Consider the following 22,879-nt stretch of genomic DNA (forward strand, 5'->3'; position numbering starts at 1 on the left):
CATCTCAGAGTGGCTAGGGCAACTCAATAAGATGTGTAGTGTATAAATAGTAAAATTATCATTATGGAATGGGACGTCCCTATTTTCATCGGAGAAATGTTGGAAGGTATGCTAGAAATCCATGGCAGCTGCATCCTTCGTTGATGGCCTTCCAGCTTCTGCTTAAAAACCTTTACCAAAGCAGAACCAGACATCTTCCAAAGCATTCTGCTCTACTATAAACAAAGTGTGTCATCAGGAAGCTTTTTGCAATATTCAGTCCAAAAAGATATTAAAACACATATGAACTTCCTATATGTCTGGATAGGCTCGCCTAAACAAAAACATTGTTAAGCAGGCACCAAAAGGAGTATGGCAAAGGTGCCTACCTGGTGCAGGGAGTTCCAAAGTTAGGGAGATTGGTTTTGTATGCATGCAGAATGAATACCATATGACATCTGCAGCCATGCAAGTTCTGCAAATCAAAGCACTTGAATGGGCATGTATGGGGTAAGGAGATACTGGAAGATGATGGTGATGATGATGATGATAAAATCAACAGTCTTCTCTGCTGCCTCTGACAAGGCTCCCTGTACAATGCCTGAGGCTGAACAGGCAATGATAACTGCCTTCCACGCATAATAGAAGCTTGACTTACTGGGAACATACTTTTTTGACTTACTGGGAACATACTTTTTTTGCATTCAGGACTGCTGAGGGGCAGATTTCAATGCATTGAAATGTATGAGCCTTTGTCGCTCCATGTCACAAGGTTGCCATTGTTTCCACATTTTTAAGCTACAAAATGCCCCTGACTTAGGGGGCTGCATAAATATCCTTTTGATTGAAACCTGGCCATTATCCCAAACTTTCCACTTTGGAGAGGGCAGGGGGTGCCTGTTCCTCAGCCTGGTTTATTTTCCAATTAAGCCCCTTGACCCTTTCCCCTCCCTAGGCTCCAGCCCAGCTGCTTAGGAATGTGGGGCATCAGAGCAGGTTGTCACTCGGTCCCACAGGCCAACGGCTGAGTGGAATCTGATTATAACAAGCCATTTGCCCTCTGCACTGTAAGTCTCACCTGGAAAAGAAGAAAGGGGGAGAGGGAATAAATAAAGGCCGTTTGGGTCCAGAGCATTTTGCTGACACCTTTGGTTTGCTGGAAAGAGGAAAAGCAAGCAGGCAGGCAAACACACTCACTCCAAAAGTGCAAGGTGTCAAGAGTTTTTCTAACTCATGATTGGTAACTCGTAGGGATGCTGTGCATTTAAATGAATCCAGTGTAAGCACATTTGCAATTCCCCGTGATCATCAGATGGGGTTGGGGTTTTTTGTATGTGTATGGGGTTTTTTGTGCTGCCCTGGAGAAGGGTTTAGATTTTAGAAATAAGCACAAACTTTTTTCAGGTGTTTCTGGAAAAGCAGGAAAACTCTGCTTTTCCTTCACTTGCAGGTTTTCCATCTATCCTGTCATCCTCAGAATGAGGCATAGAATTTCAGGAAAACCTGGATCAGGCTACAAGACCAGTTGTAGGTTTTTTCAGATGAAGGTTTTTCCAGTATAGAGACAAAATTCCAACATTTCACATTAGAACGTAAGAAGAGCCCTGCTGGATCACCCAAAGACCACCTATTCCAGCATCCTGTTGTCAAAGTGGCCAACCAGATGCCTATAGGAACCCAGCAAGCAAGACAGGAGTGCAGTGGAATTTCCCCAACCTGTACTCTTCAGCAGCTGATATTCAGAAACATACCACCTCTGGTAGTGGAGGTAACCAGGGCCGTCTTTACCTGGGGGTGCAAGGGGTGCCAAATTCTGGGGTTATCGCTGCCGCTTTTTATTTTTTCAAGTTAACTGTTTTCACTGAGTCCCCTCCTTAAAAGGTCAACACGTTTGACCTGCCCCCCCCAAAAAATTTGGGGGCACTGGGCAGATCTTTGCACCCCGGAGCCACATATGCTAAAGACGGCCCTGAAGGGAACACACAGCCATAATTGCTATTAGCCTTTGATAACCTTCTCTGTTAATTTGTCTAGCCCCCCCTTTCTAAATTCAAGTAAGTTGGGGGCCATTACTAAATCTTATGGTAGTGAATTTCATATAACTATTCTTCTTGCCCCAAATCTCCCAACATTCAACTTCATTGCATTCCCCTGGGCTCTAATCTTATAAGAGAGGGAGAAAAACTTTTGTTCCCTGATAGAATTCACTGCTATACATGTTATCCACAGGCCTCTCCACCTCCATCATATCCCACCTTACTAGCATTTTTTTATAAATGAAAAAGCCCAAAACGTAACATTTTCTCATAGAGAATTTGCTCCAGTCCCTTGATCATTTTTGTTGCTCTCTTCTGAAACTTTTCCTGCTCTACAATATCCATTTTGAAGTAACCTGACCAAAACTCTACCTGCTATAGTATTCCTTGCGTGTTCACACCATAGATTTGGATAATGGGATTTTGATAATTGGCAGTTTTATTTTCCATTCCCTTCCTAATGGTTCCTAACATGGAATCCCCTCTTTCACAGCTGCTGCACACTGAAGCCAACGTTTTCATCAAACAATCCACTATGATCCCAATATTTTTTCATTGCAGGTCTTAATGTTTTTAGTGATGTGCTCCTTGATTTGGGGGTGTCTGCTTACATTTCTTCTGCCAAAGTTTTGCTTCTCATTTGAACAAAACTTTCATTTTCTGAATGAAGCCTTTTTGCCTCTTATAAGCTCCTCAACTCGGCTTGTTAACCCAGCTGGCCTCTGTGGAACCTTCCTTGATTTTCACTACACATTCTACTGGAGCTCCTGTTATTGTGGGTTTGAATAACCCTCAAGAATTCTGGAGAGATTTGACCCTCTTGACATCTGCTTTCAGCTTCCTTTTGAGTAGTTTCTTCTTGCAAAGTCAAATGTGACTACGTTGGATTTCCTTGGCAATTGTCCACTTAAAAATACACTGCATTTGATAGTGTTGTGTTGTGGCCACTTTTTCAATTAATTCAACAACACATACCTCACCAGATCCTGAAAGATAAAGTCTAGGGTCACCTTCCCTCTGGTCAGTTCCATGACTAGGGCACAATCGTTTAGGATATCTAGAAATGTTACCTCTTTGTCATGGCTGGAGCGTGCATTCACTCGGTCTATGGGATGGCAATTCAAATATACTACATTTATTGTTTGACTCCCTCCTTGGTTTCATTCTCCATCTCATCATTGCCCTGGACATTTTTGGTCAGGAAGGCAGTATTATGTCCCTGGTACTAAATTACTCTTTGAACCCAGTATTGCCACCCATAGTAATTTTGTGGAAGGCTGTCCTCCTTGGGATTTCTCAGTGTGCTCTTTGACATAGACAATGACACCACCTCCAATACATCCTTCTTTGTTCTTCCTAAACAGTTTGTATCCAGAGATAGCTGTGTCTCACTGGTTATCTCCATTCCACCAGTTCTCCTTTATTCATGCTGTGTTTGTGCTTGCTTTAAATACCAAGCACTCCAGCTTGCCAATCTTGGCTCAGAGACATTCACCTATACTTACTCAGTGTCCAAGAGTCTCTGGAATGTGCAGGTTCTCCTACAGTGCTTTGGCCTCTGGATTTGCTATCATTTCCCTTGCACTTTCATTGCCTAATTTTACCCTTCTTCCATTTGGAAGTTTTCACAAACATTTTCACTTTCACCCTGGTCAGTATTTTCAGGATGGATTCAAGTGCATCACCAACCTTCCTAGCTCCCACATTATTGGAACATCATGGGCTACCAAACACTCCTTTGCCAAGTCCAGGTATTACCTGAGGGCAACACATGGATAGCCCTTCTCCCAGAAATATTGTGGGGGTCTCGTTGCTTCAACATTTGGCAGTGATGAGTGAGGTAACTTAGATGGCTTTAAAAGAGAACTGAACAAATTCATGGAGGATAAGGTAATAAATGGCTACTAATCCTGATGGCTGTGTTCTGCCTCCACTTGTTGGACACAGTAATGCTTTTGACTGCAAGTTGCTGGAAACCACAGGTATGGAAGAGTGCTGTTGGGCTCAAGTCTTACTTACCAGCTTCCCATAGACATCTAGTCGGTCACTGTGAGAACAAGATGGTGGACTAGATGGGCCATTGATCTGTTGTTCATTGCTTTAGTGGCTTTTATCTCCGAAAATGGCTATGTGCAGAAGATTGTTGATATCAAGGAGACAGTTTCCGGCATTGATTGAGATGGTTGTTTATAATCTTCCACCCAATGGCCACCAGTGCTTGTAGAATTTGATGGCTTCAAAAGGGGATTAGATAAATTCCTGGAGGATAAGGCTGCTAGCCATTTCTGCCTCCACTGTTGGAGGAATTATTGTCTCTGAATACCAGCTGCTGGGAATAACCAATGGGGAGAGTACTGTTGTGCTCAGGCTCAACAACAAACTACATATCTATCTGCGCTGCATATTTAAGGCACTATTTTACCTTCCTAAAAAGTCATAGCTTCCCTCATGGCATCTAGGGATCTGTAGTTTGTTACAGGTGCTGAGAGTTGTCAAAAGACCTCTATTCCTCTCACAGAGCTACAGTCCCCAGGTTGGTTTAATGAGAAAACCCTCTTCCCAGGAAACTCTAGGAATTGTAGCTCTGTGAGTGTTTAATGTGATATAATAGTGCTTTCAGTGTTTAATGCAGATGGGATCTCAGTGTGTGCCTGTCCCTTTAAAATACAAGTGATTGGGAAGAGGCTGCTTCATATACATTTTATTTAATGGGCAAGTTGATTTGTTTGTTTATTTTTTGCCTTTTACTTCTGAAGATTTTTGCCCTGGGCTGTTGTCATAGCTCATGAGTAAAAAAAACCAGCAGCCCTTTCAACCAGTGGTACCTCCTTATTAAAAATCCATCCCTAGAATTCAAATCTAAAACACTACATTCATAGCTTCTTTCTGCAGCACACTGTTTGGCTTTTGCATAAGCGCAGGCACCTTGTAGAATCTTGATGTATTTGAGGATGTAATTGAAAATATGAAATCTAAAGATTTTACAGTAAACATCGACTGTGTTTCTACACGCTAGTGAGCTGTGGATGTGCTTTGTACACAAGGTATAGATCATGAGCCCATTAGAAGCCATGGGTTACAATCCTTGTCTGGCACAAATCAGCATGGTGCTCTCAGCTATAGTGGAGTCTAGCTGCCTTAACTCCAGCATCAGGCTCACACCCTTGTTGTTTATGTGACTGCTGTCCTTGAAAGGAATAACATTTAGCACATTACTCCTGGCTGGAGCGTGACTCTTGAATCCTTTTGTTTTGTGGAGGTCTATAAATCACCTGCCTCACCTAACCTGCGCCCCACAGGCCTGTTATTTATGCAAACTTCAATACCAACATGATTATCATCTAAGCACGCTGCGGTTTTAAGACACAGTGAGCTCCCAAAATGTACCCGGAAGAGGCACAGGCTGTTGACAGCTGGCCAGGAAGCTGGGAGGGGGGAAGATATCATAGCGCTGGCATTTCAGAGAGCTCAGCCCTGGCGGCAAGCAGGAGCTTTGTAGAACGCATAGTGTAATAATTCTGGGCTAACAAGTGTTTGAAGATCATCGGCCTGATCCATCTCTATTACGTCGCTCTCATTCAGCATCCGTGAAATCCAAAGGGAACATGATGCTATTGTGCTTGTAGGCTTCTTTCATCCCTCTCCTTTCTCCCCAAAAATCCACAATCTACCACTGGGCAATACCTATATCTGGACCAACCAAAAGGTCACGAAATAATGAGCAAGATTTTGAGTTCTCCAGAATTCTTATCCAGGCAGGTTGTTACATGGAACAGGAGGATGAGGAAAAGTTTCAGAAGCAGACAAATTAGGTTGGATGTTGAAGTCAGCATGGAGATTGGAGCAGATGGAACAAATCTCTGCTAGGCACTGAATGAAACAGGTTACACATCTAGGGTTCAGGGGAAATGAACCAGTGGCCACTCCCCATTTTGAAAGGTCAAAGGTCAACTGTTAGAGACCCAAGATAGCTGAAAAATGAAATAGAATTGGTCAGGGTTACCTGCCATCCCACACTGACCTTAAAAGGCCAGGGAGCAGCAATGCAGGGGCAAGCTCCTTGCCAAGAATCAATATGTTCACATGGTCATAGTAAGCCATATCCTGGTTTACTGTGATGTGCAAACCAGGCTAACTGCATTTGCAGAAAAACATCAGTGCATGATGAATTCCAGTGATGTGATTAGGGATAGAGGATAAATTTGGTTCATTTCCCATTCAAAGTCAAACCAACCTAATTTACACTTTCTGAAGTGATATGTGAACTGAGACACAGGCACTCTTCACTGGTAGGCACTCTTTCAAATCTGCACTTCTCTGAATTTTGCAATGCAGTTCTCCAGTTTTATAGAAAAATGCTTATAGAAAGTTAAATTGTGCACAAAAATGCATTTACTGGTAGAAAGATGCATTATACTAGGGGAAAATTGCTTTACAAAAATTTGTACAATGGGCAAAATTACATACAAAAATTGAGTATATTAAGAGAATTTGACACTAAATTGCTGTTGAATTTTCATGAGAACATTATTTTTTTTTAAGCAAGCTGATGTGGAAATGTGGAGAACAGAACTTAAGATTGGAAATTCAAGAAATGGAACTAAAACTGAGTGATTCATCCGTCTCTGGATATCACGAGGTTGACATGAGAAACCGCCTGGTGCACAGAAGAGTCCATCCAAAGTTGGCTTTTGTCTTGGCATTTCAGATAATTGAAAACTGTATTTGACTAACTGAAAGCTGCCCCAGGCTGGAATTTGAGCACACTAGCATGATTCATCTGGAACAACTAGAATGGGCCACTTTTTTCTGTGGATATGAAGGGTGGTTATATGAAGATGCCTTTATTGGCCGATTTCCCCCTTACAGTGTGATATTTCTTCCTTCTTTCCCTATGACTTTTGATAGCAGATATTGTGAATATTCAACATCACTCTGTTTTACATTCAGGATTTTGACATCCAAAGATTTTGTGCTGCAGCAGTCAATGTATGACAGCAACTGCCATCCAGCATTTTACTAAATCCTACTGCAAGTCATCTATCAGATACTGTCAATTACCTACTGCAGTATTTGACAGTGTCTGATAGATGGCTTGCTATAGAATTTAGCAAATGGTAAGACAACCCCACCATGAGCAGCCAGTTTCTAAGCTCTATGGCAAGTTCTGATTTTCCCATTTAAGGCTGTATTTTGAATTTTCTGACTTTTGCAAAATTTCAACATTTTACATTGTCTTGTTGGAGTTTTACCTCTAGCTCACCACAGCAACTTCCGTAACACCCTCTCCAACCCAACTGCTCATTGCTTTCTTTGGTGTTGCTGCTACATATCTTCCATTCTCATCCTATCACAGTGGTGGGGAACCTTTTTGGCTCAGTGGGCCAGATCTTTAGCTCCTTCCATTCCTGTGGAGCCATCTGGCGTCATGATGATTTCAGGTGACTGACAGCTGGTGGGGTCCCACCTAGTGTGTTTTCCATAGAGAATGTGCTAGCAAAACATCAACCAGCAGGATTGAACCCTGCCCCCATCTAGTCACTTAAGTGAGCTAATGACATCCCGTGAGCATGATTGGGGTGAAATGGCCACTCAGGTCAACTTGGACCCCCTGGTGGGCCAAGGTCAGACTGCAGAACAGAGTTTCCTCATCCCTGCCTTCAGGTGTTCTAAGTCTGCAATCTTAACCATGTTAAGTCCTATTTAATTCAGTGGAACCTATTTCCATGAAGTGGGGTTGGGATTGTAGCCCAAACTCTTGAGGGTATGATTCCATCACTCTTGAGTACCACACTGAATCTGCTAAATAAAACTAGATCAAACCAGCAGGTCTGGCCATACGTGATGTTGTTAGTTTTGAACTATAAAATCCAATGAATTCACAAACCTTAAAAAATGACACTACCTATATATAAACCTTCCAGCCACCATCCTTGCATGTCTTCCTGTTGGCTTCCTAGATCTTAGTGGTCAAGTTAGGTCATGTTAGACTTTGTGGGGCTCTCCCTGTTTAGAAGGTAATGTGCGTTGCTTCACTTGGTTGAAAATCCAGAAAGCCAACAAAGCTTCATTTTAGGGGGATCTGTCCACTATTCTGAATGGGGCCTGAAGTTCTGCCTTAATGGCATCACTGCCCAAAAATATCTATTTCACCACTGTTAGGAGGATGCTGGAATGAATGGGCCCTTGATCTAGCCAAACAGGCTTCTTGTTAGCCCCCTCTGTTATGTTCTTCATTCATCAAAGCAGTCCTTGCACCAGTTAGCATCCATCCTTGCAATTCAAGCACCTATCTTTTCTGTGATGGCTCCTCATTTGTGGAATTCTCTCCTCATGGAGGCTCACCTGGCGCCTTCACTACATATCTTTAGGCACGAGGCAAAAATGTTTCTCTATAACCAGAACTTTGGCTGATTCAACAATCAATGGCCTTTTAAATGTGCTTGTGGGAGGGAGTTATTGGGTTTTGGTTTTTGTTGTTCCTATCACAATATGTATTTTGCGATTTCAGTTTGTACCTGCGATATTTGAATGAGGCATATTATGAGGAAGGACCACCTGTTTTTGAAACTGTTCTTCTTTCTTGTCTTTTTCAGAAGGACTATAAACCTCATTGCTACTCAGAGGGATATTATCATAGTTGTCAACTTTTCCCTTTTCTTGCGAGGAATCCTATCCAGAATAAGGGAATTTCCCTTAAAAAAAGGGAAACATTGACAGCTATGGATATTATTAATATGCTGATATATCTAGATGGAGTCTGATATGTGTTGGGTATTCCCTAAGGCCTAAGCAATTTAGCCTAGGACTATTAGATCAATCAACCATGTGTCCTTCCTTCAGTTCCCACTCTCTGACATCCTGCCTGCTATGCTTCGCTGAAAAACTATCCAGAAGCAGTGGCAACCACCAAGTGCATGAAACTGCAATATGTTGGGCCAAGTCATTGCTTCAATTAATCCAGTACTGTCGCCTTTCGTTGGCAGCAACTATCCAGAATCTCAGACAATGTCCTATCCTAGGTCTGCTACCAAAGATCTTTTTAACTGGAGATGTTGGGGATTTAACCAAAGACCTTCCACACACAATATGGATGTGCTCTCCTCCATCTAAGCACTTGGTGGATGGTAACCAGGAATGAAGAGAAACAGAAGAAACAAGAGGTATTGCTTCTGTAATGGGCAGTCAACAAAAGCCTCTTGGAAGGCCTCTTCCTCTCTCCTGCAAGAGTGGCCCCATTTGTTTTTGGTGAAGTAGATTTGCAAGAATATTCACAGCAGGGAAGGTCTCTTGTGCAGTGGTAGAATGCACACAGAAAATCCCAGGAATCTCCAAGTAGGACTGGGCAGAACTCCTGAGCGAAACTCTGGGGAGCCACTGCCAATAAGTGTAGACAATACTGAACTAGATGGACCAATGGCCTGACTTGGTATAAGGTCTTAAGTTCCAAAGCAGGCAATGCATGCAAGGGCTCCGCTAGGATTGCCATACGTCCAGAAATTCCTGGACCTAGACAGGATTTGGTCTTCGGAAACAGTGTCTGGGTGAAAATGGCTGAAATGTCCAGAAAAATCCAGGTGTATAGCAATCCTTGTCGGGACTCTAGATTTTTGGCAAATTTCCTTAAAAATATCTCAAAAACCTCTCTTTTTTGAGATTTTGCAAATAAAGTTCAACAACTTTTGTGTCTGGATTTTCACTTTTTGAAAGATGGCTCAGCACAAAATATGTGGGACAGGGAAGGAATACACCAACGTGTCTAGATAAAGGAATAGAGAAGGATGTGCAGCAAGAGTGATTCTGCTTCTCTGGGCACTTCTTGCTGGACTGATTTTTTTTAAAAAAAAACACCCTAAAAAACACAAATCTACTTCAGTTGACAAGCAAACCCACACAGGCAGATTTAACCAAACACTTATTTTCCATTTTTATTCAATAATTGCCTTTAATACTAAAATGCATTAGATTCTTGAAGCAGAGAAATAAAAATCACATCAAAGTGGGGAAAACAGTTTGCATCAGGTTTTTTTAAGAAAGAAAAAAACAATGTGGCAGGTACACCATTCTTTTCAAACAGAGTTGTAATAATTTAATAAAGCTGCTTTATCATCTTCATAAAATAGACAGCATGGTGATTATTTCCCCCACCCCACCCCATTTTTCCCTGTTTACAATGATTCAATCACTGTGAAAATGTACATAACATACATATCAGCATATACAACAAGTTTTGTTCTTCATATTATCAGCAGCAGAGACACGTGAGAAAGCAGGAGAAAACTCAAGTCCCACCAAAATCTTTCCACTGCAAAGCGGGCAACACAAGTGTCTTTAGCATCGCGACGCTTCTCTTTTTCTCCTTTGCTGCTGCTGCAGGACTTCAAACATTTCTGCAACTTTAGACCTTGGCATTTGATTAGCGCCAGGTGGCATCCGTTGCTGAAAAACACAAGCTTCTGCCAGGTCAGCTCTTTGTCATAAAGATTACAAGATCCCAGCTTGAATCAGCTGAACGTCAGCTGATGCCAGTAACAAATCCATTTTCACCGATGCCACGGTGAAAATCTTGCCGGGTTCCTCCACTAAAGTGAATACAACTTCTATGCCGGGTCAACGATTATCTAAAGCTGCAAAGGCAGCTGTACCAACACGATAATCAATTTCCCCCATTGATCGACAAATGAAGTTTCCATTTGTGATTAGTTTCTCTCTTTTTTTCTCTTTCCCGCCCTCCCTCTCCAAGAGTAATTTCAACATATTAATTGGATAACGTGTTCTTTACAACTTGTTTCCTATTTGGAAAAAAAAAGGGAAACATAGTTCACTTCTGCACAATGTGTGTGATCCACAAGCCATCTCCAGCTTCACAATAAAACAAGGGAAATGGCAACAGCCTCATCTTGACAATACAGTTAAATGCTCATGTTCATTCCAGCCATGAATCATATTTTACCAGCCCTTCCCACGCTACTGCCTTTGTAAATTTCATTCAAACAACAACAAAATGGATGTTCCTGGGAGGAAAAAGTATAATTTGACTTGTGAGAGGAACTGCCTGACGGCTAGTCTAGCAAGTAGGCAGAGGGTGTTTCCCCCCTTCTAAAATGAACCACCCATAAATCCACTCATGTTGTGGTATCTTTGGAGCTAGATACTCAGAGAATAAGCACTGATTAAATTACAACTGTGAATAAAAAGCATTGCTGCAAATCAAAATCCATATTATACCTGACCGGGGGCGGGGGGAATGCTACACTGATTCAACAGGTAAGCAAAGCAAGTTTGACAGTGGGGAACGTTTTGCAGGGTGCTAATATGACTTTCCATGAATTGAAAATAACAGTGAAATGGTGGCAGCAAAAAATATTTGCAATCCTATCTTTGATAAAGGCAATGAGGGATGGCTCAAGCGCAACAGTGATCCCCCTATCTAGAGCTTTGCATGCTCTACAACAAGCACGGGCAGCCCTTGCATCTGTATAGTGGCCCATTCATTTCAAAGGATGAATGGCCCACAAATCCTTCATTGAAATGAATGGCCCTTCATTGAAATGAATGGCCCTTCATTGAAATGAATGAAGAAGTCCTTGCTGCTGGGGAGCTTTCATAGGAAGGGCTGCAGCTTAGTTGTAGAGCACATAATTCATATGCAAAGGGTTCCAGATTCAATCACAGTAATCTTCTGTCTGAAACCCCTGAAATTTCCTGTCTGAAACCCCAGTGTAGGCAGTATTGACGAAGTTGGGCCCACGGCCTGCCTTCTATGAGATGACACAACAGCGCACATGCACCCGCTGAGCCATTTGCTTTTGCATGTGCCAACACTTGCACACTACAGAATTTTCTTCCAGAGCAACCTATGGACAGAGGGCATTGATTTCTTGGTGTGCTCTTTCTCCCTACACACAGAACAGCTGCTCTGCTTGGACAAGGATCCAACGCTAGTGAAGTATGAAAGTGGCTAATGTCAGTAAGCGCAATGTTTTCGCCTATGGATCTACAAATTACAAAATGCCACAAATCTCATACAATGAGTCCTGTGAAATCAGCGCTGGTTGGAGGTGGGAACTGTGAAAGGGGTGTGTGTGTCATGCTGGGATATTAAGCAGAATCTTGTGAGTCAGGCGACCCAGGAGCCAAACTCTTACCACTGTTGGCATTATAGCTCCAACTACCTCTTGCACTCCCATGGTCTTGACAGTTTGCTAAAGCAGGGCACTGGGCCACCCCTTCTATTCTTTCCCAGCTGCTGGCTGGAATCCTTCTCCTGCTCTTCCAAATACATAATGCATGCAGACTGGATCTCGCTAGCACTCAGATCTTGGTGCCTATCACAAATGTGAGGGTCTTTTTTACACTAGCAGTACCTATGGATCAGGTCCTATCAAAGGATCATGTTTCCAAGAGTTAGGAATAAGTGAACAGCAATTAACTGGGCGTGATTTCATTAAATTTTCTTTTTTAAAAAAAAAAAAAGAGGCAAGTTTCAACTTATTGGGCAAAAAAAGCACACTGACAGTCTATAAATTAGATAACTGCATGAAAAAGCAGAACACCAAGCCCTATCCATTTTCTCTACCTTTTTCTAAAGAAAAGAAATTACTCCAGCTTATTTGATCTGCAGTCCGATAAAGATTGGAGGCTGTTTTTCTGTAGCTATTTTTTAATTTAAATAAATCAAAAGTGACTAATTTTTTTTTTATCAAGATAGGTTAGAGCCAGGAAGATTGTTTCTCTAGAAACCATTATTTTCTGTTGATTGGCAGAGCAAGTGTTGAAACAGCACTATATTTCCTTCCCAGTGATCTCCAAGCTCTGAGGAGTATGTTGTAGAGCAGCAAATTCCATCAAATGTAGGGCTAATAGCAAGAACAATAGCCCTAACCTGTGTTCCCAACCATCACTGAAAAATTATCCAGTGGGAAATAAAAATAGTAATAATAATAATAATAATAAATTCCATTCAATTCAACTAAATTTGTCCTTCCTTTTTTTTAACCAAATGTTTCTTATGGGGATGGGACAGGCATCACTTCACAATTTCACACGTGCAAATTTTGTAGCCACGCAAAATAGTTTGCCGTGGGTGGGAATGATTATTCACCAATGTTCTTGCTTCAAGTGAAAGGGATATATCCATAGCAATCAGCAGCACTCTTCTCATATTTAGGCTGTGATTCCAAAACATACTCACTAAACTGAATACAATAACTTCTGAGTAGGCTTGTGTAATGACTGCTCTGCCAGTCTGTCTGTTCTTTGATGCACGTTTTCTATTGCCTAGTTTCACTACTTCCATGGTGCACAAAGAAAACCGAATTAAACCCAGTATTCAGAAGAGCATCCTGTGAGGATGTGCAAACACACATTCACACTAGCACTCAAATGTACCCACATTTTTGCACTCCGTTTGATAAACTTTGATAATCAGAGTAAGTCACACAGCTTATCTGCTTCTGGATGGCTGTCCCCACCCCCCACCCCTACACCCCACCCCATGCACCTGGCTCATGATGAATGGATGAATCAATTCTGAAAAGTTTGGAAAACCCAAGCCAATCTGCTAAACACACTGTAGTGTGCTGTGAAGAGTACCCATGCAGACATGCTGTGCCTCTACCGGATCAATTACACTAACTTCCTCCAACCTCCTTCTGATCAGTTTCTGCTAAGGGCAGATAATTATACCATGTCTTTGCCACAGGCATGATTAGATCAATCAGTTACTGCCAAAGCAGGCACAAAACTTCATTTTCTGAAGTTTCTCCATGTGTCCCTGGGGGACTCTTTGCTCAGTGCTTCCCTGATTCCAATCAGGAGGCACACCAAGAGGAGTTTTTACTAATGCTAATTAACATGGGTGGCATCCTCCCGCTCCCCCAATTTTACACACACTAAAAAGTTTCTTGGGGGCCTAAGAGTAAAAGTGCAAGCCCTATTTAGTTCCCAAGGAAGGAGGGAAGACGAGTACTCTACACTGTACGGCATTTCAGAATTTTGGGGGGTGGGGAAATGGAATAGCCATGAACAAGGACCACTGTTTCTGGAGCCACCACAAATGTCCCAAATGAAATTACAGTTTAGGATTGCAATAAAACAATTTGGACTTCATCCACCTGAAGTATGGAGCACCCCAAGAAAGTGGGTGGTCTGCCGAGCTGTGCCCATGTGATTGTGATTTTGAAACAGTGGACAATGTAGTTAAGCAAAATACTAACTTGAATATACATAATGGCAAGGCCATTATTCATGTAAGCATTCCATGCCGCTACATATAAATGGGCATAAACATTTGCTGGCCTGTTCTCATGAGGTGTTAGGATGTCAACAGCACAGTTGCCTAGACCAGCCATATGGAAAATGGGATGATGCATGTGGTAAGTACATTTAAGCAAGTCAGGAATGTGCTTGAAATGTTTACACAAGTAATGATTTAACCTGTGGCCTACAACATACATAAATTAGGCCTTTAAAGCATCCTATTCTTCTGGTTCCTAGATAGGTAAAATAAAAATGGGAGATTTGCAGCAGGAAAACAGCATGTCGTTTTGGAGAAATAATGTCATATTCTTCCTTGAAAATGCAAGGAAAAGGAAAAGGGTGGGAGGGGGGAGAAATTGATCTCATACAAATTTCAAGACAGTGCATCTAACAACTGCAAATGAGATGCTAGATAACCCCTAAAAGACCTGGGGAAGAAACATCGCACAGTGGTGGAGATAGCATGTGGGACAATCATCTGGCAAAATGACAAAGAGCTATGACAAGATTGGCTCTAAATTTTGCAGTTTCTCCAGGTCTTAAGATTGTTTGTTTGTTTGAAGAAAAGGAACAAAAAAAAGAAAACGAACTTGAAAGCATTTCCCATCACTAGACATACAGGAATTTGCAATATCAAATACGATAATAGTACAGAGAAGCATGTGGCAGCAAAAGGTTTCCAAAGGCAGGGGTGTCCACAGCAAAAGAGCAACATCTTAAAAGGTACAAATTAGGCTCTGGGTGTGGGATGAGACAGAAAATTCACCGGCCACAGTCCATAACTCCATGGGGTGCTAATGTACATTTGGAGATGTTGAGCATAGAGCCCCTTCCAGCATGGAACACATTGAAGTGGCCCCATCTTGCACATCAGAGCTCCCACAAGTGCACCAAAACTGCCAATCAGGGCAACCCAATCTCCAGTTTGCCATGGCAAACGAGCACCCCATTGCTGAAGTTTGGAGGCATGACTACTAAGTACTAAGGGGAAGAGCCATCTCAGTGGTTCAGCATCTCCAGGTAGGGTTAGGAAAGACTCCTGGTCTGAAACCCTGGAGAGCCACTGCCAATCAGAGTAGAAGACAATACTAAACTAGATGGACCAATGGTCTGATTCAGTAGGAGGCAGCTGATTATGTTCCTAGAGATTACTTGAAACTGAGGTGTGTGGTGTGGTTTTTCCTTTAGTGATTTTTGTTTTCTTGGGTCTTTTTTAGATTCAATTCTTCATACAGAATGCCATTTCATAATAAGAGTTTTTGAGCTACAAAAATATATAAATTCAAAATACTTCATAGATAATACTTCCAACCACTGAAATGCCACCACTTCTACCATAGCGGGGAGAAGTTGAAGAATGGTGCTACTTTTACTTAGACCAACACCCCTGCTGCCTGTTGAACCAAGTGGGATTGTCACATTAATGATAGCTTCATTTTTTTTATATAAACAATACATTTAGGGAAAGCTTTTAAATACAGCGAATTTGTGAACCATCAGTAAGCCATTAGAAACAATACACACATCCAGTACTGTTGTTTCCTTTCCTTTACAGTGCAACTTAGAGTACTATGTCCTTTAGCCTCTTCACACCAGGTGAGTCCTTCTCTCTACATTCTTGCAGAAGAGGGTTAATCTCATGCATGATATTTTCACTGTCTGCACCCCTCGGCTCCGCCTCAATGGGCCGAGAAGGGCCATTGTTTACAAACGGCTCCAGGTCGCGACTTCCTGGGCAGTGCATTACGTTGTAGGACACTGATGGTTTGCCAGACAAGGGGCTCTTCAGGTGGATAGGCGACATGATGGGGCTGACAGCTTCACAACCATTCCCTGCCTCCCGGACGGCACCGTTTACCTTCGGGCTACAGATGGGCGGATCCACTGTTCTTTTACCTTTCGAGTTGACTGGGCCCCGCTCCTCGGAGACAGGTTCACTCCCCTCTTTGCCAAATGTTGCAAAAGTTCTCTTTGTGCTACAGTCTTCGTAAAGCTCTGTATCCACAGTGGTAGCTTCTATGGAGAGGGACACGACATTCCTTCCATGCTCGGGGGATTTTGCTCGGCTGGGCACAGGGTTCCGGGGCATCCAGCATCGGTCAGAATGGCCAAGGATCCGGCACTCTTCCCGGCAATGAAATCCCTCACTCTGATCTGTACAGAGAAAGACAAAGAAGGGCAGGTGATATATCATGAGCTGCTACACCCAATCCGAAATGCTCACTTGCTGAGGCTTAGCTCCAAGACCTATTGATAAACGACATTACAAGGAAGAATGCAGAGAAGAAACTTGTTCTCAAAATTGCCAGCTTGGAAGATTTATTGCATTTCATCACATTTCAGAAGGCAGGTTCCTTCTTCTGGGGAACAATCTACAAATAATTAAAAATATAAAAGCCAACTATTGGTGCACAGGCGCAATCATACACAATGCTATTAAAAATATATGTAGTATATTGGAATATATGTAGTATGTAAGAGAGAGAGAAATTATTATTATTATTATTATTACTTCTTCCCAATATCCTTACCAGGTTGAGTTCACTACAAAATTATATATAGTTATAAAACAAACAAAACAACTACAAAACAAAAGAAGCGTAAGTACAATTACAAACTGTTCCATATATAAAAACACTTAAAAACAGGGCCAGTACAGATGCAGACTGGGTTATAAAAAAAATCTAGCCATCATTTAAGACCATTATATCATCAGTAGTATGAGTGGTTGGGACAATGTACAGTACAGTACATCATATCGTATCATATCAAAAACACACTTCCATCTAGTCACCAGACCCAGAAACTGCTTAGTTTCAGCAAGATTGTCTTATGTGCCTTCAGACAATGCCCTGGGAACAGGCGTATCTACACCACAGCTCTCAAATGGCTCGAGAGTCATGCTCTCTGCACAGAGAATCCTGGGAACTTGATTTCTTATTAGTAGTAATTGGTTGAATATGACCGCTTGGCGCAGACAACTAAGTATACCCGAATACTTTTGGTCAGATACATATGCCTCAAAAAAACCAATTAGTGTTTGAGGGTATAACTACACCACAGATAAAGTAGTTCAGCAATCATTTCTTCTCCCAGGGAAATTGTTGGAATTGTGATTATGTAAGCCACAAACAGGCAACTTCAGCCCTGTGGGCTGAATGTGGCCCCCAAGTCCCCCCAGAACTGCTCCACACACTTTTCAAGGGCTCCTGCCTGGAGGAATGTCTTGTGACAGTGCCTCCTGCTTGCCTGAATGCAAGTGGTGGGGTGTATAAGAATCTCTGACTTTTGCATGGCTAGAACACAGTCTTCTTGCCATACAAAGGGAAGAGTCGTGTCCATTGCTCTTTTGCCTTTGGCCCCAACTGCCACTGGCATGTGGCCCCCGGGAAGTTGCACATGCAGGAATGCAGCCCTTGAAAAAGGCTCCCCCACCCCTACTATAAGGCATGTAGAAAAGGAATTACCTGCAAGGACACTAGGGAATCCATTAACAGCTAAATTGGCATAAAACCTACTACCTACGTTTGTAGGGTAGATTTCCAGGAGAAGTGCGATTCTGCCTATTTTTAATCCCATATACACACCTCTCGTTTCTATAACAAGTAGTAGACATTGGCAAAGTGACATTTTAAAGGGCTGTTTTTATCGCAGTGGGTTTCTCTCCCCTGCCCCCACTTCTATTATTATTTTAACAGGTTGAAGTTCAGCCTCCAACAGGCTAGGTGTCGTTCAGAATTTCTGCTGCTGCTGTCAGAACAAAAAGCTGAAGGGAAACACATTACGATGGGAAATAAATTAAACCACGTTCAGCCTGCGTGGCTGGCTGCGTAGGAGTCAGCATTTTCTTCTTCCTATTGCCAGCGCTAAAAGGCATTGTGCTTTAAACCTTGCTCGACATGAGATATCCAAGTATAAACTCCACACCAGGCAATGAATTTTGCTGGCTCCTCTTTTTATACTTTAGTTGATTTGTACTTGATTTCCAACAGAACTGCAGTGGTGTTTGTAGGCACCTACCAGTCTGAGAGGGGCTATAAACAAGTATTCTGCTCAGATTCACCATGTAGCCAGATATTTACTCATGCCAGGTGATGTGCCACAGTTACTTAGGGGCAACTAAATGATGCTTGTTTTACTACTTGGCCACAGTATGAGGATTAACAACAGAACAACAAAAGTTAACTTTGTGAGTTCTTATGATTGCTAAAGGACTTATACAGTACTTTGAGCCTGGAAGGATAAATATTCACTGTCCATGCATTGGTCTAAAGACCTCAGGGCCCTGATGGCATTTGAACATATTGCATATAGATATCAATCTCACATGGAAACCTATTTGGCCATCTGGAGACTTTATATTAACTTATCTATTTAATTTAAGTTGCGTGTACTGACAGTTATTGTTTCCATAATGTGAACTTTCCATAATGTATATTATTAGTAGTAGTGGTAGCTGTATCTATATTTTATTTATATTAATTCTTTTTTCCCCTTCCCCCTTTCTTTTACCTTTTAAATTTGCAAATAAAAAAATGATTTGGGGAACAGGGCAAAAGAGGGTATGAATGTCTAATTATCCATCAGCCCAAATGCCCCCTGAAAGCTAGTTGTTATATTTAACATGCTCTATACTAGGAAGGACAGCAAAGGGTACATTGGAAGTGATATCACTCCACATGACAAAGCAGCTATAGACCCCCTCCCCCGCCAAAAGCTATAGGAAGTAATTCAGTAGTGTGGATGTATTGTCCCCACCCCCCCGGACCAAAATGCTGTGTTCTGAACAATAAAGCAACAACCGTAACCCAAATATGGATCTTGAATTCACATAGTCTCACAATGTTTTAGTGAACATACAAGAGAACATTAAATAGTTTATGCATGGCACTTATCAAAGAGAGCCAATCACATTTTTTTTTAAAGGACTTACATGTCCCTAGAGGGTGAATGCCTGATAAAACTTCATGAACATAGGTTAAAGGTGAACATCACAGCTCTGTAAGCCTATTGAGTTTCCTGACCCTCTGAATAATCTATTATGCATTTCATTTTCTGCTAATGAAGTGCTAATAATATCTCTATCAAACTCTTGGAGATTTCCATCCTAGATGCAACCAAAAGGAGCACCAACAATTGTCTATATGTATTATCCTGTCGTTACTTGGTATTAACAATAAAGAGCACATAAATAAAGGAGGCATCCAAGGGAGGAAATGTTGTAGTAAAGGGTGACTTCAATTACCCTCACATTGACTGGGTAAAAGCATGCGACAGTCACAAAAAGGGGCGGAATTATCAAGCTACCCTAAATGGCTGTGCCCTAGAACAGCCAGTCATAGAACTGGTAAAAGGAGGGGGACCCTGAACTTCATTACACATATTAGGGTTAGCCTCTTGCCACCTCTTGCCACCACAAGATGCAGTACCAGCATAGCTTGAAAAAAAGGGGTTTAAAATAAATTCGTAGAGGATAAGGCTAACGACAGCTAATGGCCAGGATGGCCTATTACAACCTCTAGTACTGGGGTAGGCAAACTAAGGCCCATGGGCTAGATGCGGCCCAATCGCCTTCTCAATCTGGCCCACAGATGGTCCAGGAATCAGCGTGTTTTTACATGTGTAGAATGTGTGCTTTTATTTAAAATGCATCTCTGGGTCATTTGTGGGGCATAGGAATTCATTCATTTCCCCCCAAAAAATATAGTCCGGCCACCCACAAGGTCTGAGGCATGGTGGACTGGCCCATGACTGTTGCTGACCCCTGCTAGTATCAGAGGCAGGCATGGCTGTGAATACCAACTGCTGGAGAACATGAGTGGCAAGAGCACTGTTGTACTCTTGTCCTGCTTGTGGGCTTCCCATAAACATCTGGGTGGTCATTTTGAATGCCATGATGCAGCAAGGCTCTTTGTGCATTCTTACAACCTGGACCTATCTCAGTAATAAAGCATGAGCCCAATCCCTAGTATCTCTGGTGAAAATGATCTTGGGTAGCACAGAACAGGTGAAACCATTGTCTGAGCATCTGGAAAGCTACTGTCAGTGGGGGGACAATACTGTATTGACAGTCTGACTTGGTATACAGGCAACTTCCAACTGAAACGGGAGTTACGTACCAAGGCACCACACATTTAAGTGAAATTGCATATATTTGAAACACCATTGACAAAGCCTGCAAACACCCCCCCTTCTGTGACATTTTCAGGTCACTTCCAGGTTCAGCACAATGCGCTTGTGCGTAGACATGCACCTATTAGATGTGCCTAAACCAGTCACAGCCTGTACGCTCTTTCCTATGTTCCTAACATGGCTGAGACAGAACCTGTTTCATTTGACCATACCAATTCTTGACTAAAATATTCTTCTTTGGAATTCAGTAGTATCTTTTAGCAAACACTCCCACCTTTAATTAGCCACCTTCTAGCTCCATCTCACTTTCCTTATTTTCCATAACATTAGCCAAAGCCACAACTGAATCACACCTTCAGAGTTTGATGTATTGAACCTCACTCGCACCTTGCAAACACACAGACCTTGGTATCCACTCAGCCACAGTGGTGGATCCCAACTGTCTGAGGAGATAGTTCATTTGGATGCTTTGTTCATCTGTGTATGTATCTTCTGCTTTTCAGCTCCATTTGTATTTCCACCACATTCTAGCACAAAAAAAGGGGGCTAATAAAAATTCTTGGCACATAACACAATGCAGCAAAAAAAGAGAAAAGGGGGGGGGGAGAGAAAGAGCAGCTTTAGCACTTACAGGGAATTGGCTTGTAGAAAAGAAAACCTTAAGGAACTTGCGGAAGGCAGGGAGACAAAAGAGGAAGAAACCAAGTGGATGGAATCTTGAGTCTTTAAGGCTCCTTTCTCCTTCACAGCAGCCACCACATCGTTCAAGTAGCAGCAGCAAGTGACTGTGGTCTGGGCGCTGCTGACCCTTCTCATTCTCAGCAAATGAAGCTGCCAGACATGCAAACACACTGCTTAGAATGTTTAAATACTGGTGCCCAGTAAAATGTTGGCTTTGCTGTTTTCAGTTCTTGAGCAAAAACAAAGGATTAAATGTCTCTATCTTCCTGTTCATCCCCAAATGAACAGCTGAAGTCAAGACCATGATATTCTAGTATTTTGCAGAAGCGTGGGATTGGGTATTGCATGCCTCAATCAGCATCCTGGTGATCGTTATGTCTCAATGCATGCACCTAGTACTTATGACTGTGAAGACCTGTGTGTATTCTAGCATTCAGCATAAGCATGGGACTTGGCACTGTATGCAGAAATCTGCATACTGATAAACTTTATTTGTTTGCTTTTAAAGAAAGCTCCCAGTCCAACTGCAAATGTGGGGGTTAATAATCAAAGTTAAGGGGTACAGTGGTACCTCGGGTTAAGAACTTAATTCGTTCTGGAGGTCTGTTCTTAACCTGAAGCTGTTTTTAACCTGAAGCACCACTTTAGCTAATGGGGCCTCCTGCTGCCGCCACCGCACGATTTCTGTTCTCATCCTGAAGCAAATTCTTAACCTGAGATACTATTTCTGGGTTAGCAGAGTCAGTAGCCTGAAGCGTCTGTAACCTGAAGTGTATGTAATCTACAGTGTAATCACTGTAGATGGTTTCTACCAGTTAGGAAGTTGTTCTGTGATACCCCTCACAATAATTAGGAAATTGATGGTTAATGCTCCATTCAGGCTTCTTTGTATAATCTATGCAGGAGGCAGAATTCTTCTCCCCTTTCCTGATGTTTTGTTTATTTTTTGTTGGAAGCTGCCCAGAGTGGCTGGGGTAACTCAGTCAGATGGGTGGAGTATAATTTATTATTATTATTATTATTATTATTATTATTATTATTAGCAGCAGCAGCAGCAGCAGCAGCAGCAGCATCCCTCAATAATATTCTCCCTCAATGCAGAATAGGCAGGGCAGCAGATCTAAAGAGTGGCAACATAGCTATATCCAGTTGTACCCAAAAGGAGACAAAAGGCTTGGGACATGAAGGAATACTACCACATGCCCATGCTTTCAATCACACAAGAGAGAGCAGCTAAATACAGGCAACTCTCAACTTACACAAAAGTTACGTCCTGGGGATAGAGCCTAAAGCCAAAATCACATTTAGTCAAAACGCATTGGGTTCGATGGTGGCTGGGATTGCCAAAATCCCAGATTGTCTTTTCCCCCAGACAGCTTCCCCCTTTCCTCCCCCATTTTATTATATTATTTGCCAAGTGCGTAAAGCTGAATATACACAAGTTAAATGTCCATAAGTTTCGAGTTATCTGTACTCCATTGATGTTGCTAAGCTGCCATTAGGCATCCTTCAACCTCTTTCTGTTTTTGCAGCCCAGGTTGGGAATTGCCTCAAAGTGACAGATCCTAGCCTTAAACAATGTGTGAGAGCAGTAGACCAACTGGTTTAAGCCCAGAGCTCTGTGCTGAGGACGGCAGAAGGCAGGTGACTGCCTACTGGTCGGCCACTGGTTAGTTTATGCTGGACCACGTAGTTCTGGAATTTGCACAAAAATAAATAAATGCTGTACTAGGTGGTACTTGGTCTGATCCTGCAGAGTTCAGAATACAGCACAGCAACTGCACTGTTTG

At 42.2% G+C, this 22,879-nt stretch overlaps 1 protein-coding gene across 2 annotated transcripts in view; it reads right to left on the reverse strand.

Moving 5' to 3' along the window:
• Positions 1–12,488: 12,488 nt before the first annotated feature.
• The window catches only part of PCDH19 (protocadherin 19), a 134,062-nt gene continuing 123,671 nt past the window's right edge, over positions 12,489–22,879 (reverse strand). For both annotated transcript variants that reach the window (XM_083595838.1, XM_083595837.1), the window contains exon 5: positions 12,489–16,430. In XM_083595838.1, the coding sequence (XP_083451964.1) occupies positions 15,838–16,430 (593 nt within the window). In that variant the 3' untranslated portion in view covers positions 12,489–15,837. The remainder of the gene's footprint in view (positions 16,431–22,879) is intronic.

The sequence above is a fragment of the Podarcis filfolensis genome (assembly GCF_964270895.1).
Source record: "Podarcis filfolensis genome assembly, chromosome: Z".
Taxonomy (NCBI): domain Eukaryota; kingdom Metazoa; phylum Chordata; class Lepidosauria; order Squamata; family Lacertidae; genus Podarcis; species Podarcis filfolensis.